The sequence below is a fragment of the Saimiri boliviensis genome, chromosome 5 (assembly GCF_048565385.1).
Source record: "Saimiri boliviensis isolate mSaiBol1 chromosome 5, mSaiBol1.pri, whole genome shotgun sequence".
In the NCBI taxonomy this organism is placed as follows: domain Eukaryota; kingdom Metazoa; phylum Chordata; class Mammalia; order Primates; family Cebidae; genus Saimiri; species Saimiri boliviensis.
This window is the reverse complement of record NC_133453.1, coordinates 14,576,134-14,602,701: the sequence shown is the minus strand read 5'-3', so window position 1 is coordinate 14,602,701 and position 26,568 is coordinate 14,576,134. Positions and strand designations below refer to the sequence as shown.

General features: G+C 45.0%; 1 protein-coding gene across 1 annotated transcript in view; it reads right to left on the bottom strand.

Annotated features, from left to right (window-relative positions):
• IRS1 (insulin receptor substrate 1) overlaps positions 1 to 18,829 on the bottom strand; it is a 68,827-nt gene extending 49,998 nt beyond the window's left edge. The window contains exon 1 of the mRNA XM_003925464.4: positions 14,587 to 18,829. Within this exon, the coding sequence (XP_003925513.3) occupies positions 14,608 to 18,342 (3,735 nt within the window). The 5' untranslated portion in view covers positions 18,343 to 18,829 and the 3' untranslated portion in view covers positions 14,587 to 14,607. The remainder of the gene's footprint in view (positions 1 to 14,586) is intronic.
• Positions 18,830 to 26,568: the final 7,739 nt, after the last annotated feature.

Genomic DNA, 26,568 nt, shown 5'->3' with positions numbered 1-26,568 from the left:
TTGTGGAGTTGTGGGTTTCGTACCCAAATGTGACAAATGTTCTGCCATAAGTATTATAAAAGTGCTTGGATCCTAAGTTTCAGCTCAATACTTCAAATGTTCAACAATGTTTAAAAATAATTGCTACAATGGCTGACACACCAGTTTAGAATACACATACCACTACTTTGGCCATCACACCAGTCCAGCCTCAGTGAAGTGTGGAAACAAAAGTCAGGGACTGCAGGGGAAAAGTCTCAAATCTGAGCAATTAAGTTCAATTTTCCAGACCAAGGGAATATTTTAGCAGAGTAGCTACCAAGGGCTAAACTGGCAAAACTGACTCATTTAAATTTAATTCCTTTTCCTAGACTTTACCCATATTTTAGTAGAGAGGCTAATTAGCAACAATATTCTCAAGAGGAAGAAAAAGGAGGAGCAATTGGAGACATGACAAGGGAGGTCTATAAATCACAAACTTTGTAACCAGCCTCTTTAAAAACAGAAGTAGCGGCTGGGTGCAGTGGCTTGTGCCTGTAATCCCAGCACTTTGGGAGGCTGAGGCAGGCAAATCATGAGGTCAGGAGTTAGAGACCAGTCTGGCCAACATGATGAAACACCATCTCTACTAAAAATACAAAAAATTAGCCGGGCTTGGTGATACACACCTATTATCCCAGGTACTTGGGAGGCTAAGGCAGGAAAATCACTTGAACCCAGGAAGTGGAGGTTGTGGTGAGCCAAGATTGCACCACTGTACTCCAGCCCGGGTAAAAGTGCAAGACTCCATCTCAATAAATAAATAAATAAGAAAATAAAAAGAGCAGTAGCTATGATACAAAGTTTATTTTTCAAATTATTTTCTCATTGCTTTTGATATCCGAAACCTCAGTGAAAATGCTATGCTGTGACCTAGATCAGTAAGCTACAATTAACATCAGAAGAACTAGTAGAATAAGTTGATGAGCCACTGTTGGAAGCACAGAAATAAATCTTGTCAAAACAAAGCAAAGATTCTGTCAATCTTCAAAAGAATGGTTTGGGGCAATGGAGGAAGTGCCCAGGACTTAAGATACATAGCAGTTGCAATTCATCTTATCCAAGTTTTCATATCCAGTCATACCAGATTACAAAAACTCTTATAATTTTGATTGACTATTTTTAATGTATCTGATATTGTTAAATCTGGATTTTTAAAATATTTGGCAAATGAAACAGCTTGAGGTACTCAAAAAAAAAATCCACATTATTGTTCTTGTTTGAAATTTTTGTAAAGCCATCCTCTCTCCCTTGATTCAAGACTCTTCCCTGAACTGTTGATAAATACGTTTTCCATGTGGAAAGTATTTTGTGAGCACCAACTTGGGTAATGGAGTCATGAAATGAAGACTGAGCCTACTCTCCAGCAGCTCACAATTTTTAGGAGGAAGGAGTGCCATAAAACCAGTAACTGGAGCAAGGACAGGTGGTGTTACCCCTAACATCATTCTTCATGAAGGGGTAAAATTTTCTGAATGAAAAAGAGAGGCAGGGTGGTAGGTACTCTTGGACCCCACTAATAAAAGATTTGGGCATTTTCTTTGGTCAATGCATTTAAATGCATTGATTTTACATTGCAATGCAATTTTACTTACTTTTGCTGGAAATTCATTCGGAACTCTTCTTAGATAGGAAAATTGTTCCTAAATAACTTCTGCCACTATTTTTAATATTTCCCATGCCACAAAAAAGGAAAAGGAAAGGCTGAAGGTTCCTAAACTGGTGAGTAATAGTAAATCCTATGAGTTGGGGTAGGGAGGGAGCGGTGGCATGGGGGTCTGTTCGTAGAGAGGAGACACATTAATTAAAAATCCACCTGAAAGGAGCCAGTGAATTAGACCAAATTGGGTGGTATGGGTTTTTGTTGTGTACTCGATAATGCAAAGACACTTTCCATGAGCCCATCTAACTAATACAGCATGGTGGGAAGCAGGCTTTGAAGATACAATAACATTCCTCCAGCAAGCTTTGAGCTGGAGGCTAAAGCACCAGCCATTCATTTTTCCATCTTGAGACACATTCTTCACCCAGTTCAAAGGCCCAAGAAACAACAAGCCTGCACACTTTCTGAAGGTCGGTCTTTGTAGGGACTTGTGAAGGACTAAAGGCTCAGGCTGCAAAATATTTTTAAAGACCAAGTTTTAGGAATGTAACCTTTTTTATTGGACTGCAGTTTCCACTCCCCAACCCTCCTCCCCACCCCTAAACACACACACACACACACACACACACACACACACACATACACACACACACACACACACACACACATTTGGGCAAAATGGAAAGTTTTAATTATACTCTTGGTAGCTTCCAGGGTACCCTACAAATGGAAATAAAACATTTTTAGAAATTAATTCATTACCCATTCTTTTAAAAATGTAATATTAACATCCCTTAACCTAACCAGAAGGAATGGGATCTGCTTTGAAAGGAAGTTATTGTTTAGCTGTGCTTCAAAGACTGTGCTGGAATTGGGAAGGAGGGCAGAGGGAGTTAGCAAGGGGTGGGTTAGGGGGGTGGCCTGAACTGCCAAGATCACAATATAAATACTGCCACATTCAACTTTCAGCCTCTCCCTCTGGGCTCCCCTCCACAACATATTTTATACACTGTCTTGTTTTATTTTCTTCTATAACCTCAGGAATATGTAAGGTATTTGAGATTCTGGTAAAAGAAAAATGTAAATAGTAGCTGATGGGATAGTTGCATGGAGTTAACTGAAGAACTGTCTTTGCTTTGAGTGGGATGTGGCAAACCATTTGTATTTGCTTTCCAATCATCAGCAACTTTGTGTTCCCCAAATCTAGATGTCTGCTCAGGCAGCGAAAGCTCTTTCAAACCATTTCAAAGTCTCTGACTCCATCTCAGCCCTTGCTCTCCACCTCTCCCCACAAAATGTCCAGTGCCCTGCATCACTTCTCATATGGCCCAGGTTGTTGTGTAAGTGGGGATAAGCAGTCAGTCATTGGTGAAGGGACAGTGGAACTACATCCCCTAGTTCTGGGTTCCCTTCCAGTAACACATTTGCTTTCAGGTCCTGTGTGAGCCACCTGAGGACTGTAAGAAAGTGTAATCCTTGGTTGGGTGCAGTGGCTCATGCCTGCAACCCCAGAATTTTTGAGGCCAAGGTGGGCAGATCACTTGAGGTCAGGAGTTCGCGACCAGCCTGGCCAACATGGTGAAATGCACTTCTAATAAAAATACAAAAATTAGCTGGGCATGGTGCTGAGGTAGGAGAATCACTGGAACCCAGGAAGTGGAGGCTGCAGCCAGCCAAGATCTTACCGCTGCCCTCCAGCCTGGGCAACACAGTGAGACTCCATCACAAAACAAAAAACAAAACAAAACAAAGTCTAATCCTCTAAGCTAGCTCATAGTAGGCATCTAATACAAATAATGTATTTTCACTAGCTACCAATGGCACTAAAAGTAGAGACAACTGTGTCTACTACTAGAAAACTCAGTAGTCATTTTTGAATGTTTTACTCAGAGGTGAGCTTTCAGCCTTCACTCATGTAATAAGAGGTATTCCTAAGGAGATCTCACTCTTAAAAAGATGCCATCAAGACCTGAATCTGTACCTGGCCCACAGAGCATGTAATATAAAAATGTTCATTTCTCCTTTACAAACCTGACTAATAGAAGTACATTATGTATTTTCTGAAATCATTTCCTGCCCCTACATTTACAGCAGTGCCTGTTATTCTACTTCATAACACTTTGCCCTTCCTCTTCCTCATGCCACATGTTGCAGTAGTGTATTTCTTTATTTTCTTGTTTATTCTTTGGCCCCTGTAAAGTGACACAAAGCCAGGGAAACACCTATTTCAGTCTCCACTGCCAGGCTCACAGAATAAACTCAATGAATATTTATTTAAGGAAATATAAGTGTTCATGTTTTTCCAAAAAAAAATATGATGGAAAAATTGTACTATCCTAATATGAAGGAAATCACTGATACTTCATCCAAAGGTAGAATTCTTCATGATAAACATCTAAACATTTACTAATGACAACAAATGACTGCATTTAGTATACCATGGTATCGTAATAAGTCAGACAATCTGGCTTATCTAATAGTATCTCTATTTTACCTTTGATACTCCATGTGGCTATGTCACTTGCTTTAGGCAACGGGAAAGTAGCAAATCTGATGTAAACAGAGGCTTGAAAAGTACTTCTGTATTCATTGCTTCCCTGCTCTTGCTGCTGGAAACCTGTTTAATACCACATGAGGACTGGGTCAGCCTGCTGGGGATATGTATACCAGTCAATAGCAAGCACCAACTGACAGCCAGCATCATCCACTAGATATGCGAGGAAGAGCATCCCAGACAACCAGCCCCTAGTCAACCATCCAACTGACTGAACCATATGCATTTACCCTGATGGGACAAGCAGAAGAACTGCCCAGCTGTACTCAGCCTAAATCACCAACACACAGAATTGTGACCTAGTATATGACTGATATTTTAAAGCACTTCGTTTGGTTGTGGTTTGTTACATATCGAAAGCTAAATGTTATCCTGAGAAACTAGATAGCTTCATATATAAAACTCTTTAACAGCTTTTAAAAATTTTCCTTCATATTGATGAATTTCATTCATCCTTACTTTAATCTGGATGAAAGCTAATACTATTGCTATTAGCATACTCTTACTGGTAAGTCACACACAAACGCACACGTGCGCGCGTGCGCACGCGCACACACACACACACACACACACACACAAAACACTAACAATTCTAATTCAAATGTTACCTGTTACCACCTTCTTGAAAGTTTCTGTTTTGTAACAGAGCTACCTCATTCTATTCATTCTCTTCCTGGACCACAATCAGCAAGAATAACAGGGTATGTCATAAATGTTTTTGACCAAGAGAAGCTCCTCTTTGCTTCAAATAAGTCATCTCAGCAATACACATCTTCCACAGAATACAGGGTAGATTCTCTAAATTCTATTCCTAGCCAGTGTTAATAACTTTAGAGAAAATAAGTGAGAAGAAATCACTAGTGTAAATAAATTTCTTTACTTAGTTGTATGTAGTCTTATGTATAAAATAAATTGCTCCTAGGATGTTAAAGTGTTGAAGGACTATTCCAATAAAAAGCATTAATTCTTTTGAGCACTGAAAAATATGAGACATTGGTATCCAGAAATTCTTCAAAAAGATCCTTAACCTTCATACTTAATCCCATTATACTATATTAAGAACTAAGCTATTCACTCAGTGTTGGGAGAGCAAATGCCTGAGTACCATGAAAGTAAACAGGAAAAGAAAGTAAAGTAATAAAGATAGGAATTGGTGATGTTTAAAAACATACACACTTTTCTGGCCAGGTGTGGTGGCTCACACCTGTAATCCTGACACTTTGGGTGGCCAAGGCAGGAAGATCACTTGAAGTCAGGAGTTCAAGACCAGCCTGGCCAACATGGTGAAACCCCATCTTTACTAAAAATACAAAATTTAGCCAGGCATGGTGATGCACACCTGTAATCCCAGCTACTCAGGAGGTTGAAGCTTTGGAGAATGGCTTGAACTGGAAGGCAGAGGTTGCAGTGAACCAACATTGCATCACTGAACTCCAGCCTAGGTGACAGAGTAAGACTCTGCCTCAAAAAGTAAACAAAAATAAATAAATATATAAAAAATAAAAACCTAGAAAACACTTTTCTTAATTTCAACAAATGTTTCCAACTTGAAAACCAGATCATTTTTTAACCTATGCTTTTCCCCTTCACTGTTATACCAGATTAATCACCAGCAACTTTTTCAACCTGGGGATTGAAAAGAGACACAGAAAGTAAAGTGTCCTTTTTTTTCTCCTTTAACAACGACAACACCACCACCAATAACAACGACAAATCCAGTAAGTCTGCTGTACTAGGTGTATTAGCTGCCATGCCTCTTTAAGTGCTGCAAGCATATTCTTCCATAGAAGACTTTGAGCAGTTGGGTATTTAACCAACTTTCTATTACAAAGCTTCAAAATTTATAAGCAGTTTATCTCTGGAAATATAAAACCCAGCAGTGATGGTGGCCAATAAGAAACTGGGAACAAAGGTGGGAGAAAGCATTATTTTTCACTCTCTTTTTTAAAAAAACAAAACAAACACACAAAGAAAAACACTTGAAACATAGCATGTGCATTTATCACCTGCAGCAAAAGTACAGAGAAAAATATAGCATGAAGAGACCCAGCAAGCTATTATAAAACTTGGTAGTCTAAAAAAAAGTTTCTTTTAATGTTTGTGTAAGAGACTACCACAAACTTAAAAATAAATATGACCACATATCATCAAAACAGAGGGAGAGAAATCTCAAAAGTGATTATACTTCCAGGCAGAAGCAAGCTAAATACCACAGTTCAAAGTGCTAGAGTCTTTCTTTATTAAAAATAAAACCACCCACCCAAAGCAAAAAAAGAAAAAAGTCCTTGAATAACAAAGCTAAGAGAGCAAGAACAGACTTTAAAATTTCTTTTGTAGCCCCCACTTTCACCCCACATTTCTTAACACTGATCAGCTCATAACAAGTCCACATTCAGTCCTTCTTCATTTAACAGCTGGATGCCTCTTCTTCTGGCTGCTTTCACTGGGACTAAAGATCCAAAGCAAAGATAGCTTTTTCCTGCTTCTTGTCAATATTATGTTTGCAAGCTTAATATCCAAAATGGGCTGTTCTTCCAAATGAGAGTTTCAACAGCTTTCCTGATTATTTAGTATACTGATGGTATTGTCAGACAGGTAGCCATGGTTAGAAAGATTCAGAAAAACAAAAACCTTTAAGGTAGACGGGCACTTTTGCCCTTTAGGTTTATGAAAAATGCCAACTTTTGTGAACTCCACAGTCTGAATCTTGATTTGCTTTTCCCAGATAATTTATGCCATAAGAAATCCGGTAACTAATTTGGTGATCTCCTCTCAACACCAATTTTTTTTCCCCTCCATTTCCATGAATCCACCTTCTTCCCCTTTCAATAAAAGGCATGCTATTTGGAACATGATAGGTGCTCAATAGTGCTTACTGAGTAAAAGGAAGGAGAGGGGAAGAACAAGAAAAACTGTCTTAGGGCCTTTTTGACCAAAAGCAGAAAATTTATGTTACGGTTGAGAAATAGGTGGCCTTGAATAGTATTAATGACACTTAAAGATCTTCTGATCTTCTGATGTCCCCGCAACCCCTAAAACTCTAGGGTAAATATAATTATTTTTCATATCCACAGACCCCTCCAAATAATTTTTAAATGAACATGGACATGATGATTGGAGAAGATCAGATAAATGACAGTTGACTAAATGGCAATTACTGATTATTCCAGTGGCCTTGAACTAACCACTAAATGTTTATAAATGCCTTTTAATACTTTGCCAGCTCGCTTAGATCATATCCTTCCTAAAAGTAAAAACCATGACTTTCTGTACAGAACGCAATTTGTTTGCCACATTAAATATATTTGAAAAAAAAAAAGTCTCTTTGATCATTTCAACAAATGTTAAGAAAACTTCTCAAGATTAAGTGATACTGTTCAGCAACATGACCTAAATATGTCAGGGAGGATCAGAGAATGTGCGTCAAAGTATTCTTTGGTCAACAATAGAAGGGAGTACAGGGATACATATGTAATATACAATATTTAAAAAACATGGGATGGTCAAAGGAATACAATGAGTGCAATCCAACTCGGTTTATCAATAAAATGTTTCAGGTAGAGCAGGCATCCCCAAACTTTTTACACAGGGGGCCAGTTCACTGTCCCTCAGACCCTTGGAGGGTTGCCACATACTGTGCTCCTCTCACTGACCACCAATGAAAGAGATGCCCCTTCCTGAAGTGCGTCGGGGGCCGGATAAATGGCCTTAGGAGGCAGCATGCAGCCCGCGGGCCTTAGTTTGGGGATGCCTGAGGTAGAGTAATAAAGCCACAAAATTTCTACTCTGCTTTAAGATAACTACAACTAGAATCGTAGTCTGACCCATGTATTCAACTCTATTGCCATTACGAATGGAAAATACAGAGAAGAGGTCAAAAAGCCTTTTCAACATAAACACATCATTTTTTTAAAAGCTCTATTATTTAAAGACTCACTGAATAAACATAAATAACATTTATCCAATCAAATTTACTTTAACAAATAGATTATAGCAGAGTCTGCTGCAAGAATACTATTAAAACAGAAAGTGTTCCTTTTACCATACATGACAGTACCTTATACTTATCTAATCCATCTTCTCCATTTTTCTGTGAATTAAGAATGGGAGAGGTACTACCATTTCCAAAGTGTAAGACCGAAATAGAAGCAAATAGATGATACTTACTAACCTATCTCTTAAAAAGCTTTCCAATAAATTTTAGTAACTATGTCATGCTGTTTTGAAATTAGTATACAATTATTACACCATACTAATATTAAAATGTAATTTTAACTTAAAATTCAATATTATTACACTTTCTAAACATGCTTCAATAACATTTTTAAAAGAGCTTTTAAAATCTGCTGCATAGCTACGGACTAATAAGGTAACGAAAGAATAAATCAGTTATATAATTATAAAAGTGGTAGAGCCAATATTGTTTTACATGCAAAAAAAAAATACTAGTATGAAAAAAAGTTACAGAATCTTTAGTGTGAAACTGACTTAAGCATGATTCACAAGAAGCTATTTTCCTTGAATAAAACTTCCAGTAACTTTGTAACATGAGGAAATAATTGAGGAAAGGGCTTTCTTTAAAACAAAACAAAACTTAAAACTGTGTAATGTTCCAATACTTACCAGCCCATCAAAATAAAAGAAACCATTTATATACTATTCAGCCAAGACATATATTTGATTATAGTGAGAGGATTGATAAAGAGTAAGTCAATGGTTTTGAAGAGGCAACAGACTATTTTAATGATTTGTGAAATCCACATGGAGGGAGGAAAAATGGCCAGAGCTTCTGAATATATTGAGAACTCAATAGCCAGGATAACACAGGGTTGGTAAAGCAGTGTTGGCTCAACTAACTAATCGAAAACCCTAAAGTGGACAACACTAATTTTGCCAGCAAGAGAAATATTGAGTTGTTTCATACCCCTAAGAGAGAAAAATAAAGCTCAACAAAAAATCGTGAAAGACCTCCTATAGTCCGCAATTGGCTTCTCACATTTCCTTTCCATTCACTTAAATGGCTATCTCACTGAAGAACACTGATGCTACAAATGAGAAATTGTATCCACAAACACACCACCTCTGAAAAAGTGATTTCCAACAGGATGCATGTGTTGATTTCCATCGTGTGCACTGGTTAAAGCTTAATCTATACTGTGGGGAGAGGTGGGATGTTTCTGACAGTTGACCTTAGGATGCAGGAACTAGCAGGTGCCGTGCATTCCCACACACATTTTATTTTTAAAAAGGTGGGAGGAAGAACAGTCTAATCCAGTCTAGAGATAGTTCCAAAAACTTAGACTGGTGCATTCAGGAGGGTTTGTTTTAAGGTCTGTTAAAACTTGAAAATGTCCCCTCAAAGCAGAAAAGGTTAAAATCAGCCTGAATAAAACAGTATTTTCCTTCCAGGCCCCTGTCTGGCCATAAACAGTGTCTGATCCAAAGGCTAGAACTGGACAGAACAGGCTATTCTAATCCCTTACGATGACCCTGTCAACAGCTTCTTTGGAAAGAATCCTCATTGCAACTGACCCATTAAATAGTATCAGTCATTTTCTCCACAACATTCCTATGTTTAGAGCTGCAAAGGAGGTTAGAATAATTTAGAACAAAATCCTCAAGTTACTGATGAGGAAATAGGTCCAGAGAAATTAAGTGACTTGCCCAAGGTCACTCAGCTAGTGAAGGGTACAAGCTGTGTTGGAGCCCAAGATCTCTGGCTCCCAAGAACTGCTTTTTCCATTGCATCATTTAAGATAGCACAAAACTATTTTCCTGGAATTCTGATAAACTAAAAAGAAAAAAGGGAAAACAAAACGGTGACATGCCCTTTTGGACCCCAAGTCCCTTCCTGTAAGGCAATGCTGGGATAGTATTTATTGAGGGGGAACTCAGAGAAATAATTACAATATATGCAACATTTTATGGATTTTTTTTTAATATAAAAAGCTACCTAAACAATTGTAAACATTAGGCAAATTGTTAGATGCTCAAACTTTTCTGGAACAATAGAGAAACGCTCTCCAACTGCTCAGTAGCAATTTTGGGGCATAGCATTTGCACCTGCTTGGTATGTTTCCACCTGCGATGTTTCATTTGGCCCCTTCAGAAAAAGCACTGCCCTGTGGTCTTATGATTCAGTGATACAAGAGGGATGCTAGCTGGTCAGAAAAGCTTATTTATGAGGGAAGGGGGAGGAGAAAATAATCCCATAGCACTTCTCTTCCTTATTTTCCTTATTTTAGAAAGGCCAAATCTGAACATACTTTCCATCCCATGTAGTAACATATCTCACATAATTCTGGTTACTGGAGGGTGCACAACACAAATCTAGCAAGCTTTCAAAATCGATGTGCCCAGCCTGACTCGACGGGCTGTCACTGAGACTGTCAATGGTGGAAAAATATTCATTTTTGTGTCTGAGAAGGCGACATTCATTTTGTGTCTGAGAAGGCGACAGCATTTCCTCCAAGCCTTTAGGGAACACAGTACCCAAACCCTCATCACACGGGGTTCTCAGGATCTGCAAGCAGATCATTTCTCTAACTCCCTTACAGCCCAGGAGGCTGCGTCTTCCTAGCTCTCATCTACTCAGGCGCTTTACTAGTGTATGGAGCCCAGGGCACTTTGGGGCCAAAGGATTTCCCCCTCCCCCGATGACCCAAAACGACCGCAGCTGGCAGCGCTCGCACGTCCCTCTCCCTCCCTCGGTGGTGGGGGCCAACCCCGCCCGACCCGCAGCCACGTGCGGGGCTCCCTCCTGCTCGCGGATCTCGAGACAGGAAGACGAAGGAACGTGGCCTCGTAGTAAACCATAGTAAAGAGCGGAGGGAAACAAAATGGGGCTCGTCACATGGTCTGGCCTGGATTTTTCTCAATTAAAAATGAGAGGAAGTGTGTGTTTCCGGCCCCCGTCCGCGGGCTGGTTGGACTTTTTCATTCTTAGGATTCTGCTCCAAATGCAGGAACACGGCTGAGGGCACAACGTCCTCAGTCGGCGGGCGCGGTGCGAAGGCGGCCTGGGGTTCAGCCTGCAGCACCCGCGGGAAAGAGGTGCAAGGCGTGCGTGCGGTGGGAGAAAACGGCCCAGGGACTCGCGCCTGCCACCGCCGCCAGGGGATGTGCGGAGAGCCCCGCCCCGCCCCCGCCGCGGCTCGGCCATTTCACAAGCTGATTGGCTGTGGTGAAGGCCAATCAGCGCCCAGCCGCCCCGCCCGCCCGGGGGCCCAGGGCCGCGCAGCTGTGCCCGAGGGCGGGGCCTAGCCCGCCAGCGCCGAGCACGCGGCCCGGGACGGGGACCGGTCGCCCGGGAGGACCCGAGACGGGCGGGGCGGGAGACCCAAGGGTGGCTGCGCTGCAGATTCCCCAACCCGGGTGAAAGGGGGCTCGGAGGAGGGAGGAGGAGAAGGAATGCAGGAAGCGGAGGTGACCCGGAAAAGGGAAAGTGCCAGGGCTGAGGGGTTTTGCGCCAGCTAAAAAGGCCACACGGCGGGGGAAAGGGGAGGGAGAGGAGGCAGCCTTGGAGGTACGGAATCTTTGACATCACAAAAAGGAAACAAAATGAAAAAGAAATGGAAAGAGCCTTTTTCTGTTTTTTTTTTTTTCTTTTCTTTTAAAAGAGGAGGGCATAACAAAGCATGACAAAAACAAAAAACTGAACCCAAAAGACATGGCTGGGGTCTGTGTCTTTGTCACCTGCAGTTTCAAAACTAAAAGACAGATTTTATGCTGGGTAAAGTTGGCGGGGGTACCATGACCGAATGTGAGAGGCTCTTTTTGCCCTGCTTCTTGGGCTCTCAAGACTCTCTGCAGAGAGTGGGCCACAAGTACTGCGAAATTCTGAAAAGGAGCAAAAGAAAAAAAAGGACAATGTCAGGAACCTGAAATAAGAGGTGGAAACAAAGAGATAGCAGGGGATAGTAGGAGAAAACAAGCAGGTCAGAACTAAGAGGCGATGCAAGAGAAAGGGCAGGCAGAAAAGGTTGCTGGACTAGGTAAAGCAGAAAGGCTTCCAACAAGCCGAGCTCCTGAGCTCAGTGCTTCACAAGTGTTCTCCTCTAACAGACAATGAAAAATTTTAAACAACCCGAGATGTTTCAACAGAGCACAACCCTCATCATACCTCTCTATTCCTTTCACCGTGTCTCAGGTTTTACCTGAGAAATGAGGAAAAGAAGCAAAGACAGCAATTGCTAAGACAGTGAGGAAAATGTTTTCACACATATACTCATTCGGAGTAGAAGCTGTTTGTCACTCACAGGTCTGACTTCTGTCTGTTTCAGATAACTGTGGAATCACATCATTGGACTCAACAGGGCACAGGCAAGCAAGCAGAATTGGGGATGTAAATATGCCAGATAGCATTTGGTGCCTCACTTTAGACACAGACACAAACATCTCAAATATGCATGGTAGAATTTTCCTGGCATGGTGCAAAGCATGGTTTATTGCTATTCCAAAATTATTAGAAATAGGATTACACGATTATTCCAGAATATTTTATTTTTCCAAAGAAGGCTAAGGATCGAAGGTTGTAGGGTTTTTTGTTTTGTTTTTTAATGCATCCAAGACATAAGGAGAATTTTATTTTAAAACCCTTTTAAAAAATGAAAATTCTAGTTGGTCATCAATTTTCTTCAGAGCAAACATCATTTATTCTACTCTATAAAAAGAAACCTAAACAAATTAAGATAACAAAAACTTATTCTCTTCATCTCCTTTAAAACTAAAATTTTAGTTCTGCTGGACTTGTTTTCTTCAAACGCTCATTATTTTACCAGTGAGGCACTTTATAATACAAATGCTTAAAGTGTTGAGGGATTCTGGCTCCCAAAAACATCATTTGATATAACAAGATGTGTACTGTTGATTTTGATATACACCATTAAATCTTCTAGTGAATGATAAAAATAAATGTTGAAATAAATACTGATCAGATAAATGCTTTTCAGAACATATCACCTAAAATCTTCATTTGAATGATCACATACCTTTTACTTGTTCTACAAAATAGAGAATGATATGGATCAAATATTGGAAACAGAATCAAGAAGACTATGAACACATGATAAACAAATACCTATCAATAGAAAACCAGGGCATAAATTAATTTCTTATGAATGAACACACTTTAAGAAAATCAATGCATTTAAAAGTTCATTCTGTGAAGCATATACAAAATTCACAAGATAATCAGTTTGTCAGAATAAAGTGTTTCCAAATGCTGGAAACTCCTGCATTGCCAACTCATCACATTATTTGCAAACTGTACTCCTCTCTTCTACCCACAATTATGACCACCAGAAAACAGGATCAACAGAACGAAAGGCAGGCTCATTTCCTATTACAAATGTTTTTCATTTTCAGTACGGTATTAGCCTCAGAAGACCTAAAGCCAACTTTCAGCATTTACTGGGCTGCCTACTCTTCAACTTAAAGGCACACAACAAATATCCTAAAAGTGAAGGCTATAGAGTTTAGCCACTCTATTCAATGCAAAACAAAACAAAACATATTAAGGCATGTTCCCGACTTAATATGCCTTCTTCTCAACAAAAAAAAAAAAATGATTTTACAGAAAATGTATAGTAGCCCCCAAATGATATCTGTAATATCTTGGTGCAAGAAGAGATAACTGTAAGGCAGACATACTGAGATGAACTCCCATAACTCTTAACTAATAATGGGTCCCAGACACAGTTTCCTGCATATCCTGTGTAAGAGAGTCCAGGTGTGTGAATAGTATTTCACAAATCCTGGTACAGGAACAAAAGGACAATGTCTCCCATAATTACTTTCTTGAGAGATCATAAAATAGATAAGTACTTCTCTCTAAATATGTATTGCTAAAAAGCTCTTACTCCTGAATCTTTTTAGGGCAGCATGAATAGAAATTAATGTTTCCTGGTGCTGTTTACGTTGCCTTGGTATTATGAAATCACAGAACAAAAGTACAGAGAACAACTTGATAAGATCACCCTTAAGGGTTCCCAGAAACTATCTTAAAGGAAGGGTTTAGGCCCTGTGTTAAGAAATAATTTTGTAAAACTGTCCCTTCCAGGAGCTGACCTAAATATATAGTGAAAAGGCAACTTCAACAAATAGATCAAGGTTCTTATGTAGGAACTTTACCAACCTCAGGACTGGCATAGGATATATGTTTTAAAAATACAGTAACTACTTCACTTGGAAATTCTCAAATGAAAAAGCCCTCCTGTGGCTGATTCTACATGTTTATTTGACTCTGCCCAATGTCATTGTGGGGTGAGCATCTTGTGTGCCCTGAGAATGTAAGTGCACTCTCCCTGAGGAAGCAATGGGAAAGAACAGGAAGGGGCAGAGGCGAAGAACAAAATTCAAGCACAAGGTTAAAAGCAGTTTTGTCTTCTGACTTTGTCACCATGAAACGCACCTGCTGTGATGTCCAGTTGAGCTACTGACGGTCCTCTGGCTGCTTCTGGAAACTGATGCTGGCATAGGTGCTTAAATCCTCACTGGAGCGGGGGGTGGAGCTGTTCTCACCGCTGCCCAGGGGTTGATGAGAGGGTGGGGATGGGGGTGGGGGAGGCTGTGGTTGAGGGGTTCGCTCCTGAGGGCATTGTTTGATGTCCTTGACCAAATCCAGGTCTATGTAATTAAGACCATTCTCCAAATCCCCGGCAGCCCCGCACAGTTGGGCTGGCTCCTTGGGGGCTCCCCCAAGCTCCCCAGGCCTCAGCCACACGTTCTCAAAGGAAGCAGAGCTGTGGCGTTTTACATCCTTGCTGCTGCTGCTACCGCCACTGCCCCCTCCTGCTGCCCCTGCTCCAAAGGGCACCGTGTTGCCCACCCGGGTGGCACTGGGTGTTGAGGAGAAGGTCTCGGAGCTATGCCTCCTCCGGCACCCTTGTGCGTCTGCACGGATCACTTTGGCACTCTGGTTGCGGTTAGGACTGAGGTTCACCGGGGTAAAGGCACTCATGCCCCCAGGTCCTTGCGGTTCCCCCAGCAGGGATGACTGGGCAGCCAGCTCTGCTGCCCCTTGAGGCCCAGCAGGGGAGGCAGAGGCTGCTGAGGCTGAGGAGGCAGCAGCCATGGTGGCCCTGGGCAGGCTAACCTCCTCTGCAGCAATGCCTGTCCGCATGTCAGCATAGCTCACAGGGGCAACTGGTGAGGTGTCCACGTAGCTCTGACGGGGACAACCCATCTGCATGGTCATGTAGTCACCCCGGCTGCTGGGCACTGCTCGGGTAGGCCTGCAAATGCTAGCAGCCCCAGAAGGTGCAGGGCCCACTCTGCCCACCTCAACCCCAGTGCTCTCCTGCCAGGCTGCCCTCCGGCCTGGCCTCAAGTCCATCTTCATGTACTCCTCAGTGCCAGTCTCTTCCTCTCTGGGAGCTGGCTGGAGTTGGGATGGACACCTGACAGAAGGTGAGCTGTGGGAGGCCACAGGGCCAGACAAGTAGCCAGGCTGATCACTCCCAAATTCAATATTCACATATTCCCCTGGGCTCTTGGGCTCCGGAGGGTGCAGCAGGGGCTGCTGCTGCTGCTGCTGCTGCTGCTGCTCTCCAGCCCGAGGTAAGGTGCTGGCCTTGGGATCCCCCAGGGACAGCCTCGTGGGCCGGGCCAGGCGGCTATTGGTCTGAGCAGCTGAGTCCACCTTTCGAGGCAGATGAGGCTGCAGAACCTGATGGTGGGAATGTGGAAGGCTGGGCTCCATCCTAGCCCCACAATATCCCCCACCCAGGCTATCGCTGCTGGTGGAGGAGGAAGAATCTTCCACTGTTGCAGCATAGAGAAGGCGACCAGAGCTAGCGGAAAGGCGAAGGTGCTGATGTCGGGCACCCTCCTCCAGCTCCCCAGGGAGCTGGGTGTGCTTAAAGGATCTTGGCAATGAGTAGTAGGAGAGGACTGGCTTGTGCTGGGGGTCCTCAGGGCCGTAGTAGCAGTCAGAGGGGCTGCTGGTGTTGGAGTCCCCCACTGGCGACATGTTCATGTAGTCACCTGTACAAGGCAAGAGCTTGCCACTGCTGCTTTCCACAGGGGGTTTGGGGTGAGGCAAGACATGAGCGTGGTGGCCCCCTACCCCGTTTGTCCACAGCTTTCCATAGCTGCTCCCAGAAGGGACAGCCCTGCTGCTGCTGCTGCCAGGGCCACCTCCAATGTCAGGGGAGTAGCTGCTGCTGGGGGACATCATCATGTAGCCATTGGGGTCCACTCTCTGGGGATGGCGTCTGATGGGGTTGATGATCTGCTGTGGGGCAGACACGCTCTTGGGGCTCATGGGCATATAGTCTCCACTGCCCTTTCGGCTGCTGGGCACTGGGGCCACCCCTGGGGACATGGGCATGTAGCCATCATCACTGTGGAGGGTGGAGCTTTCTGGGCGATGGTGGCCCCCCCGACGCTCCAAGAGGTGCATTTCCAGACCCTCCTCAGGGTAGGAATGGGTGGGCACGAAGGCGGAGTGCCTGTGTCCCGGCAGTCGGCCTCCACTGCCACCTCCTGGTGGGTAGACAGGCATCATCTCTGTATACTCCTCAATGGAAGCCACTGAGGACTGAGACGGGGTCTTCTGGTGGGAAATGGAAGGGGATGTGCCTGCCGAGTGAGTTCTCTTTCGGAACCGATTATCCAGATCGGCAGCACTGGCTGCTTCATCCCCAGCCAAGGCTGGACTCGTGCCCAAGCCTGTTCCTGGGGTGTAGCGGTGGCCATTGCCACCCCGAGACAAAATATAGTGACCGTTGGGGGCGGTCAGGGTGGAGGGCCCCTTGCCGCCCATGCAGATATAGTTGCTCAGCTCCTCCTCACCGCGGGCCGGTGGGGTGTGACCCACGGAATCCGGAGTGACACTGCGGAAGGAACTCCGGAAATCGCAGGGACTGGAGCCATACTCATCCGAGGAGACGAAACCGCCATCGCTGGGGGAACCAGACACCGAAGCACTAGACCGCCGTGGGAAGAGACAATCTGAGGTGGAGCCATGGCCACTGGTGCTGCTGGATGACAGACTGACCGGGCTGGTGGCCGAAGGCGAGCAGCGGGAAGCTGGCATGGGGATGGAGCGGCTGTGGTTGAGCGGGGGGTGCAGCCGCGCGCTGCCCCGATGCCGGTGGGCGTGGGTTCTGTTGGTGCTGGGACTCACAGGGCTGCCGTCCACCGAGGCCGGGCGGGACATGGTGCCTTCACCGTCGCTGGAGGCGCGGACACGGAAGGAGCCTGGCTTCCCACCCACCATGCTGGCCGGGGAGGTGGCGGTGATGCTCTCGGTGCGTGATCGGCGGGTCAGCCCCACCTGGCTGGGCGGGAGGTTGTTGAGATGGTGCCGGCGCAGGGGGACGCTGATGGGGTTAGAGCAATTGGACGAGGACTGGCTCTTGCTGCGAGGACGGAACTCATCGCTCATGGCCCGCATGGCCTCCAGGATGGTTTCGTGCATGTTCTGGGCCACCACGGAGTCATCCACCTGCATCCAGAATTCCCCGGGCCCCGTCACGGCAGAACGACCCACCTCGATAAAGAAGAAGTTCTCCGAGTGGCCGCAGCGCCTGATGTTCATCAGCTGCAGCACCACAGCCGCTACCTCCGAGTTCAGCTTCACGAAGCTGATGGTCTTGCTTGTCAGGCAGAGGCGGTAGATACCAATCAGGTTCTTTGTCTGACCCAGGCCCTTGGGCTTCAGGATCACCTGCCAGACCTCTTTGAATGTGGGTCCTGGGGGCCCGTCCCCGTAGCTCAGGTCCTCCCCAGCCTCACCAACTCCCGAGCTGCCGCTGCAGCTGCTCCCGCCGCCTCCCGCCCCGAGGGCCGCAGTTCCATCGTGGTGGCCCTTGGCGCGGTTGTGCAGCTGCAGGAGAGCCTGGTACCAGCTGTCTTGTTCGGCCTCGTTGTCCGCCGCGATGGCAAAGTGCTCGTCCCGGGTGTAGAGAGCCACCAGGTGCTTGTTCTTGGAGTCAGCACGCTTGTTGATGTTGAAGCAGCTCTCAAGGGGGATCGAGCGTTTGGGGGCGCTCGACTTGTGCCGCCACTTCTTCTCGTTCTCGTAGTACTCGAGGCGCGCCGGGCCCCCAGCCTCGCTGGCCGCGCGCAGTACGAAGAAGCGTTTGTGCATGCTCTTGGGTTTGCGCAGGTAGCCCACCTTGCGCACGTCCGAGAAGCCCTCGCTCTCCGGAGGGCTCGCCATGCTGCCGCTGCCACCACCGCCGCTGAGCAGAGGGAGGCGCCGAAAAACAACCGGGTGGGGGGCAAAGGCTCCTCGCTGCAGCCCCACACATGCAAATAGGGCTGGAGGCAGCAGAAACTCCGGACTCCGAAATCCACACCGTCCCCCGCACCGGGGAGGGGCAGCTGGAGGAGGACGCAGCTGCTGCGCCAAAGAGGGAGCTGGACCGGAGTTTTACCGGCGCTTCACGCCCGGGGGAGAGGCAGTGAGTCCGGGGTGAGGGCAGCCCTGATCCTTTGAGAGCCAAGTCTCTTCTCAGCCACTGCCGCTGCCGAGAAAGAGCGAAGATGCGTCTCTCGCCGCTCCGGCAGGAGTCCGGCTCAGGGAGGCGGTGGTCGGGGGTCCCCGCACTGCCCCTCTAGGCGTGCGCGCGCGCGCGCCTTCCCTCCTGAGTTCCCCTCTGGAGTAGAGATTCCCGAGGCAAATTAAATATCCTTGGGTAGGGGGAGGCGGGTTGCCAAGTCCCAACGTTGGGTTCTCCCTCCTCCTTCTTCTCCTCCTCCTCCTCCTCCTCCGCCTCCTCCCACCCCCCAACCGTCCCAGCCGCCACCAGCCGTCCAAATACCAGCTCAATCGCAGAGACCGCGGCGCTGCGGCTGTTGCTGCTGCTGTTGCCGCCGCCCGCGGGCGCGTCCTCTGCAGCCCTCATTCGGGCCCATCTCGGCGGGCAGAGAAAGTGGCTTTTCCATTCGAAACGCTACTGGGCAGCCAGGGCAGCTGAGGACCGGCCGGAGGGACAGGCTCATCCCTGCCCCTCGCTTCAGTCGGCAGGGAAGAAGGGCAGGGGGGACAAGGGCGGCAGGCGAAGGGGGAGGTTTGGGAAGGGTTCGGGGAAGACGCCTGTTCCCTGGGAGGCGCTGCCGCTGCAGTTACTTCTCCCCTCCTCCCTCCTCCTCCTCCTCCTCCGAGAGTTGCCGAGAGCCCCAACCAAAACAAGCTGCGGCGTCTGGCTCTGCGCGCCGGCCCCCTCCGACCGCGCCGCCGTCTCACTCAGAGGAGAAAAACACGTGACGGAGCCTCCACGCTCGGCAGCCGGGCCGCCGCCGCCGCCGCCGCCGCCGCCGCCGGGAGGCTCCCGCCCGGGTCTCTACATTCCGGGCCGAGCCCGCCCCGCGCCCGCCCCTTTCCGCCCCCCAGCCTTGCCGCAGCGGCGCCCGCGCCGAGCCCCCGCGCCGCGCTAGGACAGCGCCCCTGCGCGGCCGCCAGCCCGGGCGCAGCGCCTCCCTCCCCGTGCGCCACCCAGGGCGCCCCGGGCCCTCAGGAATCCCCGCGGCGGGCGCGGGCGGGGGTGTTTGGGTGGCTACCCGAAAGCACGAGGGGAGTCTGGGAAAACGGGAGGGGACGAGCTCGGGAAGACGCAGGAGTGAGGGTGGGGGCGACGGGGGGGCACTGCGGCTGTGGAGCCCCTAGTGGGAGGCCCGGGGGAGGCGGGGGCGTGGGAGCTGGGTTGCCTCTTACCTAGCAGGTAAGATCGACCCGCGCGGGAGGAAGGTTTCTATTCAAGGCTGTTCCTCCCAGGAAATATACAAGCTAGATTTCGGCTTCGGGGCGATAGGCCATGGTGAGGGGATCTGTATTTTTGTAAGGTTTTCCAAAGGACTTCTGGGCCAGCCTTCCACCTTGGAATCCCCGGATTTTCTGCCGTGAGGTACCTGCAAGAAACAGAGGGACGCCCAAGGGCAGTGACTGGGGGCAGTTATGGTCACTGCCAAAGGAGAACAGGGATTCCCCAGGAAGCTGCTGATCAATTAGGGAGAAAATGTAAATATCACCTTTTCTCCTGCTCCCCTGGCCCATCCGATTGAGGGGGATTCACACCTAAGCCTGAGGGCATGGGGAAGGGGAAATGAAAGGTCCCTTATCATATTACGAAGTCTCTCCGTGACTTTAAAAAACTGTTAGGGACTTACAGAGGATTCATAAGGCCAAAACCCTACTGTGCAAATATTGGCTGAAATGTTTGTTTCACACACAGCTTCCACACCCATTGAACCACCCTATAAATGTTTAACCTTGACCACAAGGATAATCGGGAGAAAACAAGGATGGTGCCAGCTCAACAGTACAGGAAAATGGGTACTTCATGAGTGGACTAGGTCCGCAGCCTGGGTATACTTGAAGGTCTTCTTTTAGGGTTACCTTGCGGTACCAGTCTCCCTACAAGCAAACGCTCCCAAGTTTTTTGTTGTTTTAAGCGGACCTATAAACAAACAGTTTGTCCCTGCTTGCTCGCCTGGCACTAAGGATCCACAGAGATGTCACTCGGTTTAATGTTGTCTCATTTTGATGCTTGACTCGTTTGGGGTTGCCGCCCGTTTTCCACGCCGGGACCCTGCTCAGCCTCCGGCTCCCAGGCACTGCAGGATGCTGGTGGGGCAAGCAGCAGTCCAGGCGCTGGGCATGCTCAGTGGCCGGGACCCGCCGGGCCGCAGGGGAGCGCGCCTCGGCCCAATGCGGGCTGAGGGGCGGGGCGAATTTCCCGGGGTGGCCTGCTGATTGGTGGGATGGCCTGTTTTTCAAGCCTTGCACTGCAGAGGGAAGGTGGGGAGAGGGGGTGAGGGGGTGAGGGTACCAAGGTAGGTTACAAAGCATAGTAAAAAAAAAAGAGAAGATGATGATGAAGGAGAAAAAGAACCATAGGTTCCATTCAGAGGCGTGCGATACGTGAATTAGGGGTATCCGGCATCTGCAGAGGGGCTCCTCCCAACCCAAGCCTGGGAACCTCTCGTTTCTCCTCTCCCCTTCCTGTTCCCGGTGGTCGTGCAGCCTCATATAAACCTGGTTAATCTATAATTTGAGCACACATGTTGAATTGAAAGCCCTCCCTTCTTTTTCTCTGACAGCTCAGTGATGTGGGCACACGTGCCCACTACAGCAAGGCTATTAATAGCAGATATTAGGAAATGGAAGCGAGGCGGCACAGTGACCGAAATTCTGGGGGTATAGAGTGCCTTATGGGGGGCGGGGCAGAAGTGCGGAATAGGGACGCCTGAAGTTGGTGGAAAAGTGTAACTGTGTACCTGGTTTTACCCTACACAAGAAAAAAGCGAGATAATAAAATGGTTGTTTACTAGTAACAGTGTAATCCAGATAAGGCCAAAGGGCTTTTTACAGGTTTGACGCTTAGCGCTGGGATGGAGGTAGTGGAGTATTTCACATTTTGTATGACTGCAAATCAAATCCGTAGACATTTGCTTTTCAAATGGCCCCGTCCCTACCTCCGTCCCTCCAGCCCCCCAGAAAAGCTAAATAAAAGTACTGTACCTCTATCTATGGGAGAAAAATACTCCTTTCTGGAAGGAGGGAATGGTTGGAAAATTTATTTACACGTATTTTACAATAATCTTCATAGAAAGGATTTTGATCATAAAAACCTAATTATGCTAAAACGTTTTAAACATATTGCTCTCAGTGTTAAAGCATTTCTGCTTTAAAAAAATTGCAATTTCAGTTACTAAATATTCGATAAAAATTATGAAATAAACCGCACGGTGCACTGAAAAATTATGTTCAGACCAATGAGTTTCCTGTGGAAGACAATCACTGATCATAGGATATTAGTGGCATTTTTTCTACTTGCTGATGTTTTACTATCAATTTAAAGGTGGCTAATATTTGTTATAATTATACTACAATAACTTCAATTGTTTGCTGCATTTTTTACTAATGGGCTGAGATAACTGGAAATGCATTTACATTTGGTTCATGCAATATATAGAATAGAAAGAGACGCGTTTGTGGGATCTCACTGAAGTAATGCTGAGCAGGTATGAGTATTATTCTGTCAGCCAAGCTAAATTAGTCTTTTGGTGTATTATAATGAAATACACTGTGTGAAAAATTTACTCCTCACTGAAAATTCACAGAACAGCAAAACAACCTATAACGGAAATATGTTGCTCAATGCTGCCATCTATAGGAGAGTTAGAGACGATTTGTGTAATACGCTAAGGTACATTTTTTTAAAAAAGAGAGCTAAAATAGTGATTGATCACAACATTGCAACAGCTATGTTGATGTCACTAATACAGTTCTCATTCAAGGAGTTAAGAGTTTACATGCTTGGGGCAATACGTCTACAACTAGCTTTAAAATTGAATTATTGGTTTATGTATGATGTATATCCGTAAAGTGCTTGAGCTGGATGGATATAAAACGAAACATTTGAAAATGATAAAGCACATCATGTCTTGTGTCAAAACAATTGTTTTCCTTAAGATGTATGGGTCATAACTGGAGGAGCTATTTAAATACTGGCATCTCTTAGAATTACTTTTGGCGATTTAGAACAGTGCTTGCAGGACAATTGAAATGTGGATTTTCTCACTTTAATGTCTATTTTTATTTTAGGATGGCTCAATAGTAATAGGCATTTGAATGCCTACTCTGGAAGGCAATATGAAATATATAAAAAGGGACAGCTTCTTACAGCTTTGATGGAGTAATAAGAGAGTACAAAATAACAATAATTAATGACTAAAATGTGTATCTGTGTGTGTGAGAGAGAGAGACAGAGACAGAGAGAGGGGGAGAGACATCAAATAACAAATAAGTGGTATTTACTTCCATGATGGATGAAATAATGAAATAAATATTTACAGAAGAGAGGAGCTTTAAGCTTGAACTTAAAGTGGGCTATAACTCAGATAAATGATTGGTAGGTTTTTTCCCACACAAGTTTTTTGAAAAACCTACTTGTGTTAGGCATTAGGCTGGACACTGAGAGTTTAGATATCAAAGACATGCTGCCCACAGGAAGCTCACATTGAAAATAGCAGACAAATGAACACAATTACAGAGCACTATGATCTCATTTGTGGAAAAAATAGGCACAGGGCAAATGAGATCACATAACAACAAATTGCCTTCTGACGTAAACATTATCATTTACAGACAGCACAATTTGGGAGTCTGAATGTTGCCTCTTCCCTTAAAAACATTGTTTTCTCATGTAATTAAAATATTTCATCTATTTTAAAAATATAAAATAGGCTAATTAAAAGTGAGCTGGAAAGTAACACTTGCCTTGCAAATCTGCTAAATCAGGGCTTCTCAAAGCCGAGGATCTTGTTAAAATTCACATTCTTGTTAAATGCAGAAGGTCGAGGGCAGGCTGAGATATTGCATTTTTAACACACACTAGGTGATGCTGATTCTGCTGGGTAAGTAGCAGAGTTCTAATAACTGATGATTAATTAAAAGGCACAATAATTTTGTGCTGTGATATGAAAGCGGGGCACTTATATTTTAGTATTATATACATACAAAGAGAACAATAGCAAGAAAAATTCTACTTAGGCATCATTGTGTTTGAGTTTCTCTCTTTTCAATCACAGGCATCAAATCTTTCTGATAAGCATGAAGAGTTATCCTCAAGCAGTTGTGTTAGTTTTTTCCAAGGTGTGATTAAAAATGGAGATTTCTTACCTCATCCCAGTCCTACTGAACCAAAATCTCTTAGAGAAGAATGGGCACCCTCACATTTACAGTTTAAGCAGCATTACAATAGATTATTATTTACATTAATATTTAAGAATCATTGGCTTAAACACAAAGAAAAAATGTAATTATATACTTCTGGAATTGGCAAATGCACAGCCTTAACCAGTCAACAAAGATCTTCACCTGTGGGCTATTTACTACAGCTGAGTAGTAAACCAGCTGTGACCCAAACCTGCATGAGTCTCCCAATATGAATTGATTTTCCTTTGAAGAAAATCAATTACTGGCAATCAGCTAGTGAGAATCCAGTTCTGCTCTCATCTTGATTTCATCCCTCATCTATTCTAGAGAACTGAGGGAAAATAAAGGCACCAAGAACTAACATGGGATTTCAGAAAGACAATAATGCCCTCAACAGATGATTTCAAAACATTTGCTGTTTTGGGAGTAAATAAAGCATGAAATAAACAGATGGATGAGGTTGGAGGAAATGCAGGAGGTGAAAACTCCATGCCATTGTTTAATTCTTTCACTTGAGAAATTCTACCGATTGATTGTTGATTTTGGGGGGTTAAATCCATAACTGATATTTGTTTAAAAGACTGGGTCCTGGTCCAGGCATGGTAACTCACGCTTCTAATCCCAGCAATTTGGGAGGCAGAGGCAGAAAGATCCTCGAGCCCAGGAACTCAAGGTTGCAGTGAGCTATGATCATGCCACTGCACTCTAGTCTGGGTGACAGAGTGACACTTTGCTTCTAAAAATAAACAAAGACAGACTAGCTTTTTCTTTTTTAATTTTCTTGATTTCCTTAACTATTATATTCTCATTTTATTTTACAGTCTTGTTTGATAAGAATCAGGGGTCTGACAGTCAATTCGCTATCTTAGACAATGCCACTAACTCGTTTGGTCATTTAATTGAGAGAAAGAACCCTGAATTGTTTCTTTTTTTCTTCTTCTTTGAGACAGAGTCTCACTATATCATGCCAGCTGGAGTGCAGTGGTGTGATCTCAGGTCAATGCAACCTCCACCTCCCAGGTTCAAGTGATTCTCCTGCCTCAGCCTCCCTAGTAGCTGGAATTACAGGCACGCACCACCACACCCAGCTAATTTTTGTATTTTTAGAGATGGGGTTTCACTGTGTTGACCAGGCTGGTCTTAAACTCCTGACCTCAGGTGACCCACTTGCCTCAGCCTCTTAAAGTGCTGGGATTACAGGCATGAGTCCCCATGCCCAGAAGCTGTTTCTTATACTTGAGGAGTCAAGTATTATATCTAGATAAGCATAGAAAGATTTGCAGGCTTTACAACACCTTTTGCTGGTTTTTCCCCCTTCTTTATCTTAAATTTGTCTTTTTGGTGCAGTGCACTCTAAACTTTCTAAATGTAAATTTATTTTTGATAGCCCAAAAATGTCTTGCCAATAATCGCTCAACTTCATTTGGTTTATATGTTAATGAGAATTTCAGTAATGTTGAATGTCCCATGCCCTCTATTCAGTTGGCAGGATCTAGAGGTAGAACTAGTTGGTTTTACTGTTGGTCAAACTAACAAAGAGTTGCTGGGTCACCATGGCCCCACATTCTTCTCACATCCCCTCCTCAATTTGCAAGGCTAATAAGCATCCCTTTTTCTCAGTAATGATGGATGTCCCATGCTCTCTACTCACTTGGCAGGGTTTGCTGGTAGACTAGTTGGTTTCACTGACAAAGAATTGCTGGGTCACCATGGCCCCCTCACTCTTCCCACAGTTTCTGCTCAACTGCAAGGTTAACAACCATCTCTCTCTTCCTCCTCCTCCTCTTCCTCCTTCTTCCTCTTTTTCCTCACTGAGTCTCATCACTACGAGGTGATGATTTTAATAAAGAATAAAAAAAACTGTTTAGAACCTTAAGGACATTAGCTTTGTGTGGCTTAGGAGGATACAAGTTAATTTGAACTTAAGAAATTTGTAATTGCATCACTACCCATGGTGTTATCTGGTGTGACTCTACAAGTGGGCAGAGGGTTACCCATATCAGAATCACCTGTGGAATTGTTCAAATCGAAGCTTCCAGCATCTCACCTCTAACCCTTCTAAATCAGATCCTCTGTAGGTCAATGTGTAGATCCCCCATTTCCCATTCTCACCTCCATGAGTTTTATGTATGCTAAGATTTGAAAACCACTGATTGGCCTATCTGTAAAATCCTAGATTACAAATGAAGATGTTAGGAAATATATGCAATATTGACCTCCAGCAACTGTCACAAGTGTGGTCAATGGTTTATTCTGAAATGTTTTACTGCAATGACTTTACAAATTTTGTCATGAGTGAGAGAGATAAGGGTAAGTTGTGTTAAAGTATTTGCAGTAAATGACTTTAAAACTCTTGTAGTCGGTGAGTGTCGTAAGGGTGAGTTGTGTTTACTCATGAGTCCACACCCAGACTCACGAATAAACACAACTTACCCTTACTACCTGCAATGCACTCAGATCTTTTTACTCTTTTTCTCTCTTTCTCTCAATCTCACACTTTCTCTTTCTCTTAATGCTTTCTAAGACCCACTAAATTAATTTCCCAGCACCCTAAGGTGTCACGACCTACAGTTTGAAAACACCAACTTTCTTTGTGAATATTTCTGAATTCAAAAACTGAACAATGATCATCTCTAGATCCTTGGATGCACCACCCATAGAACCCCTAAGGAGGAAATTCACAATGCTTCCAATGGATTCTGATTTAATATTGTTTCTGCTTCT